Raw genomic sequence first — 15,201 nt, 5'->3', positions numbered from 1 at the left:
ATCTAACATAAGATGATGAAAAATAGAATTAAAAATAAAAAATAAAAATCTAGAAATAATTACAAAATCAAATATGTTGGTATTGTCATGGTGTGGTGGTTTAAATGCGGTATTGTTGTTCTTGCCATCAAGATTCAAACCCTATTGAAAACTGTTATTATTGAGTGTTTATATTGGAAATAGGGTCCCCATTAGAAACCTTCCTGATTCACATCTCCAAATCAAAAACATTTATCTCTCTTTAAAAAATAAAATACGAACACCAAAAAAGATGACACTTATCAATATAAAACTGACCATACAATGATACAATTAACCCTATATATATGTGTGTGTGTGTGGACCAAGGTTAGAACTTGAAGCATCCAAGTAAAGCTTATCTAAAATAAAGTATTAAACGTTGAAGAATAAGTATAGACCATCCATAACACGAATATGAAGAGAAACGACCATCCAGCTCTTAGAATGCACTAAAACATCATTATCTTTTATACATTATAAATGCATTATAATAGATATTTGATGCATTCTAGAAACTAAATATCATTTCGACCAAAAACTTACGACACAGATCTTTTCTACTTTATTCCATCCTTTCCTTGCCCAACACAAATTGCACATAAAATTCCGAGAATACAAACCATTTATTCAGTATTTCCAACAATTTCAAAGAATGTGATTCGACATACATACAGAAGACTCCCAGGAGCATTGTCTCTGGGAGTAAAAACAACAAATTGTATAAATCAAACTTTCCAAAACGCCAGAGAGTGAAAAAAAAAAAAAAAAACTGTCTTCCAATCAATCCTCATCACTCGAACCAGACAAGAAATTAAGCACAGGCTTCGAACTGGGTATCTCCCACTCCTCCTTAGCAAAACCCACAACTCGACTTCTCCTCCTGTGGGCCTTCCTTTTATTTCTGTTCATATCCCCACCTTCTGAAAAATTCTGTTCTTTCAAGTGCACACCAGGGTCCCTGTGCTCACTCGAGCTCTCAAACATAATGGAATTGTTCACACTCTGCACATTGCTGTTCACCAAATGTTCCGCGCTCTCATCTTGTGTTTCCGCCATGGATTTATCTTCACCATCATTTTTTAAGCTTCCCTGAACATTCATGGTGGCTCCCTCGTTATTTCCACCCAATGTGATAACTCCAACGCCCCCCTTCTTCTCCTCCTCACTTTCAACATCATTTTCGGCTGCGCTGTACAAAAAATGCAGCTTTTGAAGGCGGCGTGTAAGAGTGGCTATGCGCTCGCTGATTTCTTTCTCCATTGCCCACTCAAACAAAGCTTAGAAACCCAAGAAACCCAACTGGAAATATGGCTGATATACGATTCCTGAAGAAGATTTTGCCTGAAATCAATGCTGTGGAAGAGATTTTTACAAGAAAGATTTGGTGGAGAAGTTTGAAAGGGAAAGCATAGCTTGCCTTTGCTGTCACGCCGTCAGATTCGTGTCAACATAATTTGAGCGTGCACACGTTTTGAATCTCAATTTATTTGGGCGGTGCCTCCGCAATTTGGTCTTTTGTAAAATTGCTTCCACTCGACGTTTGGTCTTGGTTTAAGATTTACAGTAGCCAGGCTTATGTCGACTGAGTCGAACAAAGTTATAACACGACGAATCTAACTTTATATTTTAAATTGATTTGACTATTGAAAATAAGTTTAATTTTAATGGCAACTTAGACATTTACCTATGGTTGTTTCACTTTTGGGAAGTTGGATGATGTATTTACTTTGTTAACTTTGATAATTTGATTGGTGGGCATTGTCGGATTTTATTAGAGGCTTTGGAAGGGATTTCATTTCATTCAATATTTTTAATGAGTACATGTAGATATATATTATATATTATATATTCTATTTTGAATAAGATAGATTTTCGATAAAGTTTTTAGTTAAATATTATATTAAATTTTAGTTGTATATAATTTTTTTATTTATGTTGGTAGATGTAATTATAATTGAGCAAAACGTAATAGAATAAGTAAAAATGAGAATATATTATTTTTAATTTGATGATCATTTATACGTCAAACATTTATCATGTCTAATTATATATGCATTATATAAACTTAACAAATTAGTATATATATATCTTGATTAGAATTATCTAAAAACTATTTAAAAAATTCAATTTCAATTTACTTATCTAATCTATATCACGAATCTAATACCGATCTCTCAAATATCAAATATTTTGGTATCTTTATTATAATTGTGTTAACAACTACATATGGTAGTTCATAAATGTTTGTTTTTTTAATATTTCTCTAGGACAATTGTACAATTGTATAAAATATGTACACAATTATATGAAATCTATACATTTGTATGGATATGTATTGTGCAATCTAATTTCAAGTGTCAATGTGTACTGCGCCATACAAAGCAACAAGGCAAAAGTTTAAAATAATGTGATACTAGACCAGGATCACATTCTCTCACAATGTAACAAAAGGGTAGAATGAGAGAATCATAAGCCTCCAATCCATACCAAGACATGCTTAACAACCTTAGATTACATCTTAACATGATAGCCAACATTCACAAGAAATTACCTAACTAGGAGGTACAAAACCTCCACCACATAGAATGATGGTAAGTCACTTCCAAATAATAACACACTTTCAAAGGTAATCATATGTCATAACATATGATGAATGAGGCTCTTCAACAAAATGATATGAGAAAACTCAAGGTAAAGAGGGACAAGTTTCATATCCAAGGTGATGCAGCCATAACTAGTAAAAATCCTCAAAAGAGTCAACCGACTTATGCAGCAAGAGAGAAACAAGGAAAGCAGTAAGAAAACATAACAAATTCATACAAACAAATCATATTCAAGCCATAGAACTTCTGGAAATCATCCGGTAATCATCAAATTATCATCAAAGAACATCTGTTAATTAACCGGTTACATGCAGGCTTCAAGCCAGAAACAACCCAACCGAGATTCTAAAGTTCAACCAAATCACAACATGCGAATTTCAATCCTTTTTCCCAGTTCTACTTCCTCTACCCCTACAAATGATTACATAACATCATATTTATACCCACCGGAACATATCCGGGTCGGCCTCAAAAGATTACATTCACCAATGCAGGAAAATGAAATGTGTAATTAGGTCGGCCCTAAGATTTAAGAAATCTTTCCGAAAAATAACAACCAAGTGATGTGGTTCAGTAGGAAGCTCGGCCACATGCCAAGAACATCAGACAAGACCCAAGATGGATCCACCTACCAAGAATCATTCCGGTAATGAAGGAAAACCAACCGTTAAGCACACGAACTGCCCCAAGAACCCATAAAAAGCCAACCGGAAGCGATAACTAACCGAAGAAGAACCCAAATGAACTGAAAATCTGGAATCAACCACATGACACCAAGAAACTGCAAATAAGGTCTACCATGAAGAACAAGCAACTCCCGATACATACCAGTAAGAATACTGAAATTGCACAAAGAACTAAACAAGAAAGGAAAATGTTTTTGGTTGATGCAAGATTGCTCATCAACCGGGGATGCTCCTACATCAAACAAACCAAGTATAAAAAGATGTTCCATGAGAGGCAACTCATGAACATCTAAAAGGATTCAGAATGAAGATCCCATGCTCATTTATGATCTAAACATCTTCTTTATCTACCAATCTCTTCTCTGTCTCTCCCGATGCTTCAACTGGCTTCTCTAACCTATGACTCTCTTTATTTCTCTTTCTTTGCTTCAGATCTACACATTGCCTTTGTTTCTGCAATTCTGATTTGGTTTTGCCACAAGGTTGTATCCAGTTTGTTACCATTAGCTCCTTGTCATCTGGTTCTATCTATCCATCAGACTCATCTGTCAGATCCTTCTACCAACTCATATCACCCTCTAGTATAATCTCTGTAGCTAGTTCTATCAAATCTTTCTTCAAAACCTCTGGTATAATCTTTGCAACTGGTTCTATCAAACCTTCTGGTATAACTTCTACCATTGGTTTCCTGCATCAGAAAACCCAAGTAGAAAAAGATGTTCCATGAGAGACAACTCATGAACATCTAAAAGGATTTGGAATGAAGATCCCATGCTCATTTCTAATCCAAACATCTTCTTTATCTACCAATCTTTGCTCTATCTCTCCCGATGCTTCAACCGGCTTCTCTAACCTATGACTCTCTTTATTTCTCTTTCTTTGCTTCAGATCTGCACATTGCCTTTGTTTCTTAAATTCTGATTTGGTTCTGCCACAAGACTGTATCCAATTTGTTACCATCAGCTCCTTGTCATCCGGTTCCATCTGTCCATCATACTCATCTGTCTGATCCTTCTACCAACTCATGTCACCCTCCGGTATAATCTTTGCAGCTGGTTCTATCAGATCTTTCTTCAAAACCTCCGGTATAACCTTTGCAACCGGTTCTATCAAACCTTCCGGTATAACTTCTACCACTGGTTTCCTGCAACTTTTCTAAGGACTCGGATTCTTCACCTCCTTCTCTTTCTCCTTCAAAGAAATCAATGTGAACTTCTTCCCATCATTTTCAATAGTAACTAGGTTTCTTCTATAGTCATAGATAGCTCCTCTATCATACTACCAAGGTTTCCCCAACAAGACATGACAAATATTCATTGACACAATATCACATAAAACTTCATCTCTGAAAGGCCCAATATTGAAACTCACCCAACACTGCTCCTTTATCTCTATCTTCTGATCATCTTGTAACAAACTTACCTCATAAGGACAAGGATGATCAAGCCTCTTCAACCCAAGCTTCTAAACCATCTCCTCATATACTAAATTATTAGTACTTCCACTATCTACAATGACCTTGCAACACTTACCACTTGATTTGCATATAGTCCGGAAAAGACTCCTCCTCTTAGTAGATCCAGTATCCTTTCTTCTAAACATAAGGGATTCTCCTTGCTCCAGTGCACAGTCAGATCCGGTACCATCTATTTCTTCACTTGCCACAAAACTTCTTGTCATTCCTTTCTTACATTCATAGGATATATGTCTGGTTTCTCCACACTTGAAACATTTGCCAAGAAATTCTCTATCGATACTACTGCTACCTTTCCTCGGTGTCTTTTGTTTCGGTTTTTTGCTCCACTTAGGTTTTTGACTCCTCTTCTTCAACCAGTTTCTTCATACTATCATTCATCTTGAATTTCTCCTTTCCCTTATTCGGTTGTCTTCTTCTCACCTTCTCCTTAGCCTTCAAAGCATATTGGTAATCTTCATCAACTATTGAAACCTTCAACATACTCATCTCATATTGAATGTAAGTCCATTGATGTACCTCACCACCTTTTATCTATCCATCTCTATATGTCCATATCTGATTACCACCTTGTAGAATTCCTCAGTATATTCCTTTTGTGGGGGCGGGAAAACCAAGATCGGGTGACTAGGACCTAATCCCACTTTTGCCAACACATTGGGAATATGAAAGAGCCTAGGGAGATAGATCACTTGGGCTACTTCTTGTGAGAAAGAGAGAGACAAGGATTACCTCTTAGGGTTTCTATTCCTCTTATTGCAAATGATGAGAAAAACTAGGGTTTGAATGATCAACTAGATTAGGAGATAAAGAATGAAGCATAAATGAACTTGAAATTTCACAAACTTGCAAATCTGAAACTAAGATACTGAAAGCATGCAAGGGGGAGGATTTTGGATGTGTACCTGATGCTGCAAATTGAACAAAACTGACCTCGACCAGGGTGCCACGCCAATGTCCTATTTCTGTAGACGGGAAGCTGCAATTGAGACACTCCAAACTAGAGGTCCTAAGTCTGCAACCTGTCAAATTTGATTGCAAAATGGAGGGACCAGGGTGCCACGCTCATGTCTTGGGAAGGACCAGGGTGCCATGCCCCTGTCTTGGGCAGGACCAAGGAGCCATGCCCCTATGCTTAACAAATTTCTGCACTTCTGAGACTTATGAGTGGTTATGATGCCTTTTCAAGATCTAAAATTGCCTTCGGATGCCTGTTTATGCACCTGCAACTAAAAAGGGAAGGTTTGGGTGGCTATATGGGGTTTTTCTTTAATCAAACCCCTGTGTTGGTGATTTCCACCTCTACAAATAGCCAATAATGTACTGAAAATGTGTGTGCTAGAACCTTGTGTGTATGCAAGATCCTAAATGATAAGAAACTAGAGCTACCCTACGCATGAGAGTAAACCCTAAATGTAAATAATAATGCCTCAAACCAAATATTCTAAATGATCTAAAGCATGAATTTAAATATGTAAATTGATGTAAAGAAGCTCATACAAAGACATGGGAAAAACTGAAATCATACCAATCCCCAAGGGAGAGATATTGCCACTAGATCTCTTATTATTCTTCAATGTCTTCAAGGTTGATGAATGCTTGATGAAATGTTGTTGAATGTTGTTGAATGTTGTTGAAGACTCCACATAGGCTTCTCTTTCACTACATAGAAGGCTTCTTGTGCTCCAAAAACCTGCTCTTAGATTCTTATATAGATAGATCTTAATTCTTTTCAAATGAAGAAAGAGAGATCTTATGTATGAAACCCTAGATCTTAATTTTGATTTATTCCGCCTTTAGGCTAACCTAGGAATTGAATTTTCTACCAATATTTTGGGGTTAAGCATTATAATATCATAGAATTGTGCTCCCAAAATTTCGGGAAAAAGGCCAAGGACCATGTGCACTCCCGCCACGGTCCGACCAACTTCTCACCATATTTTAAGGCCCGTTAGATATGATGATATTAGAGTGAATCCCAAAGTTACAACTGATTTTGAAGTGTTTTGATATGCGAAATTGGGCCTTAAATGTCGAAATAGGACATAATTAGGGTTTATGATTAAATGATTTATTGGAGGAATAAAATAAAAAGGGGCACACTTAAGGTAAAGGGCCCAATTTTATGATGTATGAAGTGATGAAATATGACTTTAGATTTAATTTAATTAATTAATTAAATGCTTAAAGGGAAATTACAATGCAGGATGCAAACACACTAAGATGGGTGCTAAACTAAGTGTGAAATTGTACCACCCTAGCAAGGGTGTACAATTTGTGAAATTACATTTAGCCCCCACTTTAGCGATCATATGCAAGCTAAAGTATAGAAAATTAAACATCATTTGAAAAAGGATATATCCACAAGTTGTCGGACGAAGCCCCTAGCGGTATTTGTAGTACACAGTTAGGATCTGCACCCATAAAAACACATGTTAGATAAAATCACAAAATCACCTAAATTCTTACTAAGGAAGGTGATGAAAATTCGAGGGTAGCTATATGCCCCCCCCCCCTGTTTGGGCTTGCTAATTTTAGTGAGTTGAAACAGGGTATCATGTTTACCACATCAAATTGTGAAAGAAGATTGATGACAAATGCTCACAAGAAGATTTGATACAAGATCAAAAATTAATGGAGAATCATTCAGTAAGAAAGAGACCTAAGCCACAATTCCAACACAACAAAGAGTGTGAGTATTTGAGAGCTCTCTAACACAAGATGAAAGATTTAAATGGAAACAAATGCAAAGAGAAGGAAGAAGAGACATAAAGCATGTACATATATACATATGCATATACATATACATATACATATACATGTATATGTATATATATGTATGTATATGCATATATATATATGTATGTATATAGATACATATATATACGTATGTATAGATATGTATATGCATTCGAAATTGGATTAAGAAAAATAATGCTCAAATAAAGGCAACAAAAATGATGCCACCTATTTGTTCCAATTTATTAGCTATTTAGCTAATATAGGATTCGTTTGCCCTTTTGTACTTTCTCTTCAATCACTTTAGCTGCTTCTGGTCCTTCTTCTTACGGTGGGTACACCGGGAATAACCATTAGTTGACAATAATCACATAGCATAAATGAATGATTGGGGGCAGACGGACTTTCTTTCATACATATATCCCTGAACAATAAGTCAAAAGGAAGAGGGCGAGGGTCAAAGAGGGAATATCTTGTTAGTAGGCTTGGTTGGTTGGCGTGGTGCCTATGGTCGGGGGTCGGGAAGGAACCGCCAGAGAGGATACGTTTATGCGCCCATACCATAATTTAGTAGGGGGAGAATAAAGCCACACACAGGACCGGCTATTGATCCCATTCATTCCCCTGGGTCTCTCTCTCTCTCCTATCATGTGCTCGATTAGGTCATCCATTTAGTGGTGTTGGTTATCCCTCCTTTATTCCCCTCAATCGATAAATCACGAAGCACTTACTCAAATGAAGCACTTATTGAAAAGTCCATTTCTTCGAGTCATTCTTTCTATATGTAGCAACACATGAATCTGTGTTTGTCTCACTTTATATATGTAATAACACGGAATAATATAAAGGTCGGTTTGAGTCTTAGGTTGAAAGCTACCGTAGCCGATACATGTTATGTATATAATCTGGCCCAATTATAGTAGTTGGGGTGGGTGGGACTAGGCAATATACATCCCTACCCGGAACGCAACAGACCATAGAACTGATAGGGGTTGGGTGGAATCTGGAACGCAATAGACCATAGAATTGATAGGGGTTGGGTGGAATTCTAGTTTACGGAGATGTCATAAAATGGTTTGGGGTGAACTGCAAAAGGGTGGGGGGAATATTTCGTATATAATCTGGCCCTACCTCCCAGGGCCATAGAATTGGGTGGGGCCCTCCTGTATGCACACCCAGATAGCTTAACCCCGGGGGGTGGGATTATAGTTGTGTCCTTCCTTTCAATAATATAGTAAGGGGCTTGCCCCTACTAGTTTCCCACCCAATGACGCATGCTAGCCCATAGAATTGGGCGGGGGCCCTCCCCCCCCCTACCCTCATGCACACCCAGATAGCCTAACCCCGGGGGGGTGGGATTATAGTTGTGTCCTTCCTTCCAATAATATAGTAAGGGGCTTGCCCCTACTAGTTTCCCACCCAATGACGCATGCTAGGCCATAGAATTGGGCGGGGGCCCTCCCCCCCCACCCTCCACAATATGGCATCTATCGGGCCATCAGCCGTTGTTATTGTAGGGGAGCAGATTGCTAGCCCTTGCCAAATAGTAGGGGGCTAGCTTATTCTAGCAGGCTAATTAATTAGGGGGGGTATTGGTCTAGCCTCTCGTACGAAGTTGGAGAATGACGAGGCTTAACCAATCCCCCTCCTTTCGTTGGGGTATTTGGCCTCGGGGAGCAAGGGACAATAACAATAACAAGGGAAAAGGGACAATAGCAAGGGAAAAGGGACAAGAACAAGGGACAACAATTAATTACATATTAATAAAGAAATAAATATTCCTAAATCATTCTAATTTAAAGGACAAGGGACAAGTTCTTTTTCTTGGCTGGAAGGGACAAAGGGACGTGGGACGATTTTTTCTCTATTGACTTGATGGGACGAGGCCCACCCACCCATTTATATTTCTTTTATTGGATTGTTGAACCGTGGTTAAAGAAAGCCTCCGCCCTGTAGGGGCTCCAGATCAATCCACCAACATGAACCCAGCCCAAGGCAGGTATAAATCAATAATTATAATTACTAATAGGGTAGGGAAGGAAAAGGGACAATAACAAGAACAAGAGACAAGGGATGAGAACAAGGGACAACAATTAATTACATATTAATAGAATAATTCTAATTGTCTAATAAAGGACAAGGACAAGAAAGAAGTTGCAACCCTCTAGAGAGAGAGAGAGAAAGGTAGATATTAGATGTTGGCTAGAAATACTCAACTCATGATACCACATTTTGGTGATCCATGAGAAGAGAAAAGGAACCATGGACATCTCTCCCCTAAAAATAGGTGATCCATGGAGAGAAGGACATGGAAGACTAGCCCCCAGAGTCTATCTAGGTGATCCATGTAAGGGAGGAGAATGAGAACACCGTTAGTTCCACTCAACCTCATGCATGTGTGTGCAAGTAGAAAAAGGATACCTACCTTCGAAACCAAGAAGATATCCATCATGCAACAATGTCATAAATCCAAGCAAGAGAGGGAATACTCTTCAAGAAAGGATAAGATAGTTTAAAAGAGATATCTTTCTATATAAGTGTAAAGGAGATCCTTGGAGGAGAAGAGATCTTTGTTCAAAAGACATCTACCTTCAAGTTGTCTTAGACAAATATAACATCTTCTAGAACGAATGAATGCAAGAGTTTTGAAAAGAGCAGAGGATTGAGATGACATCAAATAGAGATTATTTATAACAACACTCTTCTAAAAGAAGGCAATAGATCCTCATCAGGGATATGCATGTGCACAAAATAGAAGGGTTTATTATAAAAGATACTACTCAATGAAGAAAAGAAATTGATGAATTATCAAAGACTTCCAGCACCAAGAAGGAGGTCCCAATTAAGGATTTGTACTTAAGATCCCCATTAGGGATGCTTGTTCCAATATGAGAGAAGGAATTCAAATATGAATACACCTCTACAATCAATAAGAAATCCTTATAGAAGACACTACTTCACAAAGGGGAAATTTTAATCTTAAGAAGGAGATATGATTGAAATCACTCTTGCCCCCATATATATAGGGAGAAGAGATGAGATACAAATAGTCTATTATGTTGCTTCAAAAAGTATGATTGCACATGAAATTGTACCATCATGAATGACAATGAGCCCCCAATTAGTGAGCTACCGATGTCACATAATGATGAGCAACATAATAGCCATTAATCTTATTTAAAGAAATGATAGATTGAATGAGGTATTTGAATTTGGCATGTTAAATGCTCTATTATAAGTGAGATTAAAAACATGTATAAGATGATGAATCTTAAAGGGTCGTTAGAAAGAGAGAAGTTTATAGGAGAAAAATAGGCCACTAAGTCATACTTCTCTGGCACACAAGAAATATTGGGAAAGGGATAAGTATAATTCATTAGAGCCTTATTTCTAGAAGAAGGGATTTTAGAATGAGTAGAAAATAAAGTCTCATAAAGGGGATTAGAAATATCTTGAGGAGATTCATAAAGAGATTTTTTCATCACCAAGATTTACTTATGAGGGGGATGAGTCTTGAAATAAGTAAAAGATGATTTAATTGAGGTGAGGTTATCATCACTACTAAATATAGCATTCACATTGAGAGATGTCCTTTTAGATTCTTTGGTGGGATTAGAAGGATTATATCCAAGTCCAAATGAAGCAAATCAAGAACATCATTATATTTGTCTTGTATACTCTTAAAAGAAGTTATGACTTGCTTTCCCATTTGACATTCCTTACATATCAGATTATAGGGCTTCACAATCTTAGGTATAACTCTAACAACCTTAGTTGAACTGATCTTTACAATCAAACCTCTTATGCCATAGCCAACTCTCATCAATCTATGCAATCAAGCATGTCTTCTCACTGGAGTTCAGATGAAAGATGTTACCTTTAGTCTGAGTACCGATTGCAATCTCCAATCCAGATCTGTTGATAATCTTGCATTTTCCATCCTTGAAATGTAATTGAAATCCCTTATCCACCAATTGTCCTACACTCAAAATATTATGCTTTAAACCTTCAACATAATAAACATTATCAGTATTATGCTTACCATCCAATAATATTGTTCATATTCCCTTGATCATGCATGCTTTGTCATCTCCAAATATAACCAGACCACCATCAAATTATTGCAAAGATAGAAACTTCCTTTTATCTCCAATCATATGATGTGAACATCCACTATCTATCACCCATTCATCCTTGTCTTCAATTTTAGCAACAAGGGCCTTCTCCTCATTTTGAATGACAGGTTCTGGAGCATCTTCCTTGATAGCCAAAAATACCCATTCCTTTCCATTGCTGGATCCACTAGTTGAATCTTATGTCGGTTCATCATCAAAATCAGTCACACCTTCCTCATTCGCATAGTAGCATGATTTGTCTTTGTTTCTCCTGTACTTATGCTTGTTCAGATAATCATGGTTAGGCCTAAAAGATCTTCTAGCTCTTTCTTCAAATCTTGAATTCCTTTTAGGACATCTAGATGCAAAATGACCTATCTTATTACATGCAAAACATTTAAAAGGTGATTTTCCTTCATACTTACTTCTTGTTGGACCTTTAGGTACTCTTCTAGAAAATAGGGATTCAAGTTTCTCAAACTCTTCATCTTCTTTCTTCATTTCCTCCAGTTCCTTAGCATATAAAGCTTTCCAGTCACTCTTGTCAGCTAGATGATGTAGATGCATGAAAAGAAGGTTCATATTTTGCAACTCCAGAAGGACCAAATTCCTCAAGCTCAAAAGAAAACAACTTCCCAGACAGGGTATATCTATTAACATAGGTGTTTTCCATTGTTCTCAACTCATTAATTGCAGTAGCCTTCATCTTATAATCCGGTGGCAAAGCTCTGAATAATTTAGAAACAATCTCATCTTTTGCTCAGAGATCCACCACAACACTAAATTCCCATGACAATTTCATTAACTCTTTCCATAAAAGCAGTAATCCTTTCATCTTCTTCCATCTTCAAGTTCTCATACCTCACCCAATAACCATCAAGTTTAGCAATTTTAATAGTAGGGTCACCTTCATTCAAAGTCTCCAACTTATCCCATATAGCCTTTGCAGTTGATTTCTCTGATAGTCCCATAACTTGTTGATCAGAAAGTGCACATAAAAGGGATTCTCTAGCTCTAAAATCATTTTCAATGTCCTTATCCAAGCCTATCGGAGGAGGATTTCCAAATGCTAGATTATGAGGAGTATATCATTTCTCAGTGATCTCCCAATTCTCCTTCCCAAGAAAACTGAGATGAGTCTCCATCCGAATCTTCCATACTCTGTAATTTGTTCCATCAAGCCTAGGAATTTCTCTCTGAAAAACAGCTGCAGATGAACTTGATGAACTTGAACTATTAGATGTCATAGGATCTTCCTCAAGTGGTTAAGCTTCTGCAAAGAGGACCAAGCTTTGATACCAATTGTTAGACAGCTCAAATGACTAGTGGACAACTGAGAGGGGGGATGAATCGATTGTCAACAAATTATAGAACTTTAAGCATGAAAACCTTATTACCGGAATATAAGCTACAGAACATTTACCAACCATCTAGAAAAGATAACACCAAAATTTATACATGGAAAACCCGATAAAGGGAAAAACCACAGTGGGAAGCCTACCCACAGTCAAATAATACTTATGCAGTAAGTATGCGATTAAAAAAAGAGGGGCATGCACATGCAAGAAGGGAAATAGCCTAGAGCGCACTGCTCATCACTAAAGGAGCCTCACTAACTACAATGAAATCTAGACTACAATCCAGAAAGAAGAATGAACTGCAAGAATAGCATCTCCTATGCCTGAGTACAGTTTCGGTTAAGCTCAATACCGGAGGTCTTAAACCTCTTTTACAAACCCAATTCAATCACCTATGATTGGCCAAAACCTATGCATATGGTTACAACATCATTCGCACACAGATAATCACATAACCCATAATAGATACAAAGAGATCTTACATCATATTTATACCAACCCGGGACCTAAACAATTAGGTCGGCCACCTAAAATATAATACAATAAGTTCATAACATAAACTCGCAATCCAGTGATCAACCAAGTTGACCTAAGACCAAAACAATATAATCCAATCAATAAATCCAACCGGTAATGCATCAGGATCATCCACCAACACGTTACATAAACTGGTCCATAACCTAGCAAAATAAGACCGAACCTAAAATAGGTCGCCATAAATCGAATCCAACACCACTAATCATTAGGAACACAAACAAGATAACCAACAGCATCCTAAAAACCACCTAGAAGTCACACCAACACCACTTATCAGATGCATCAAAAGATCTGCAACAAAGCTCTGTCGATAAAACCCTTACCAGTGACCAAAAGGCTTACTAGAGCAAATGATAGCTTCTGAGTCATCAAATCTCAAACCAATTGATCGTGATATGCATCTGAATAGCATGAATGACAGATCCAAACCAATTCCACAATCCAAATCATACCAGAGCATACCGGATCAATATCACAATCCAACCACTCTATCGGGACCTACCGGAAACCGGTAAACAGCCAAAACATTTGGTGTTGCCTTCAATGACAAAACATCAATGCAACACATAATCAATTCCTCCAATTTGCCAACGGCACCATATAGAGTCTCTTGGGTAAATGATAATCAGTCATTATTGGTGAATGAACAAGCATTTTTTGAGTTTTAGATTGGTGAGTACAAAGATAGGGTCCTATGTGATGTTTTGCCAATGGATTGTTGTCATTTTCTATTGGGGAGACCATGGCAATTTAATAGATAGTCAATGTATGATATTCGGGAGAACACCTATCTTATCAAGAAGGATGGAAAGGAATTTAGACTCACTTCTTTGCAGGAGAATGAGAATGGAAAGGGTAGAACTAAGATTGTCATGTTTGGCAAGAGAGAACCCATAGGGTGTGAAGAAGTTGCAGCCATTTCAAGGCTTGGATACACTAAGACAGTAGGGTTGATTGATGGTGTACTAATTGGGACAGTGATGTGTCCATTTGTGGAGGATAAAATAAGTACACAAAGAGAGTTTGTAGGTATAGCTCGGAGCTAATCCAAGGCAAAAGGATTGAAAATGGCATGGAGAGGATGCAATTGCAAGTGCCGAAGGACAACTACGGGTGTGAACCACATATGGAAATGGCCTTTAATTCCATTACTTATTATATGTGTTTGTGTGTAGGTTTGTATCCTTTTGTACTCATTGGACATGAGTTCTTCTTTAGGGAGGTTGTATGGTGCAGGAACACCTTGGCCATATTGATGCCTTATAAAGGCTTTTATCATGGTTTCTTGTTTTTGTGTTGTGTCAAGTTTTAATAAGGTTCTAAGGACCTTTTTTTTTTCATTTCAATCCATTTTTAATCATTTCAAATCAAATTGTAAGGCCTTTGATGCCATTTGAGTCATATAGTCCTATAAGCTCTTGATTGGGTCAACTTTGGTCAAACCACTCCAATGTGTCCAAAATGAGTGGAAATGGTGTAATTTATTTAATATGGTATATTTTGACATGTTTTAGGGGTAGGTGTGAATTTTTTAGTGAATTTGGATAGAAAATCAAAAAATTGTAAAAGTTGCTAGAGTTGCATGTCAACTTTTTCAACTTTGATGCAACTTTTGAAATATGGTTACAAAAGTTGGTTTATGTTTGTTTTAGGATGTAACCCACTTTT

At 37.3% G+C, this 15,201-nt stretch overlaps 1 protein-coding gene across 1 annotated transcript; it reads right to left on the bottom strand.

Moving 5' to 3' along the window:
- Positions 1 to 625: 625 nt before the first annotated feature.
- Positions 626 to 1,411, bottom strand: LOC131032452 (uncharacterized). The gene has a single exon (XM_057963430.2). It carries the CDS (start codon positions 1,279 to 1,281, stop codon positions 802 to 804), a length of 480 nt encoding a protein of 159 aa, XP_057819413.2. The 5' UTR covers positions 1,282 to 1,411; the 3' UTR covers positions 626 to 801.
- Positions 1,412 to 15,201: the final 13,790 nt, after the last annotated feature.

The sequence above is a fragment of the Cryptomeria japonica genome, chromosome 11, assembly GCF_030272615.1.
Source record: "Cryptomeria japonica chromosome 11, Sugi_1.0, whole genome shotgun sequence".
In the NCBI taxonomy this organism is placed as follows: domain Eukaryota; kingdom Viridiplantae; phylum Streptophyta; class Pinopsida; order Cupressales; family Cupressaceae; genus Cryptomeria; species Cryptomeria japonica.
Note: the sequence above shows the minus strand (reverse complement) of the source record. Positions and strands in the feature narration are given on the sequence as shown.

Excerpts from the sequence above, each read along its gene's own strand:
- LOC131032452 (XM_057963430.2), bottom strand. The coding sequence starts at position 1,281 with ATGGAGAAAGAAATCAGCGAGCGCATAGCCACTCTTACACGCCGCCTT.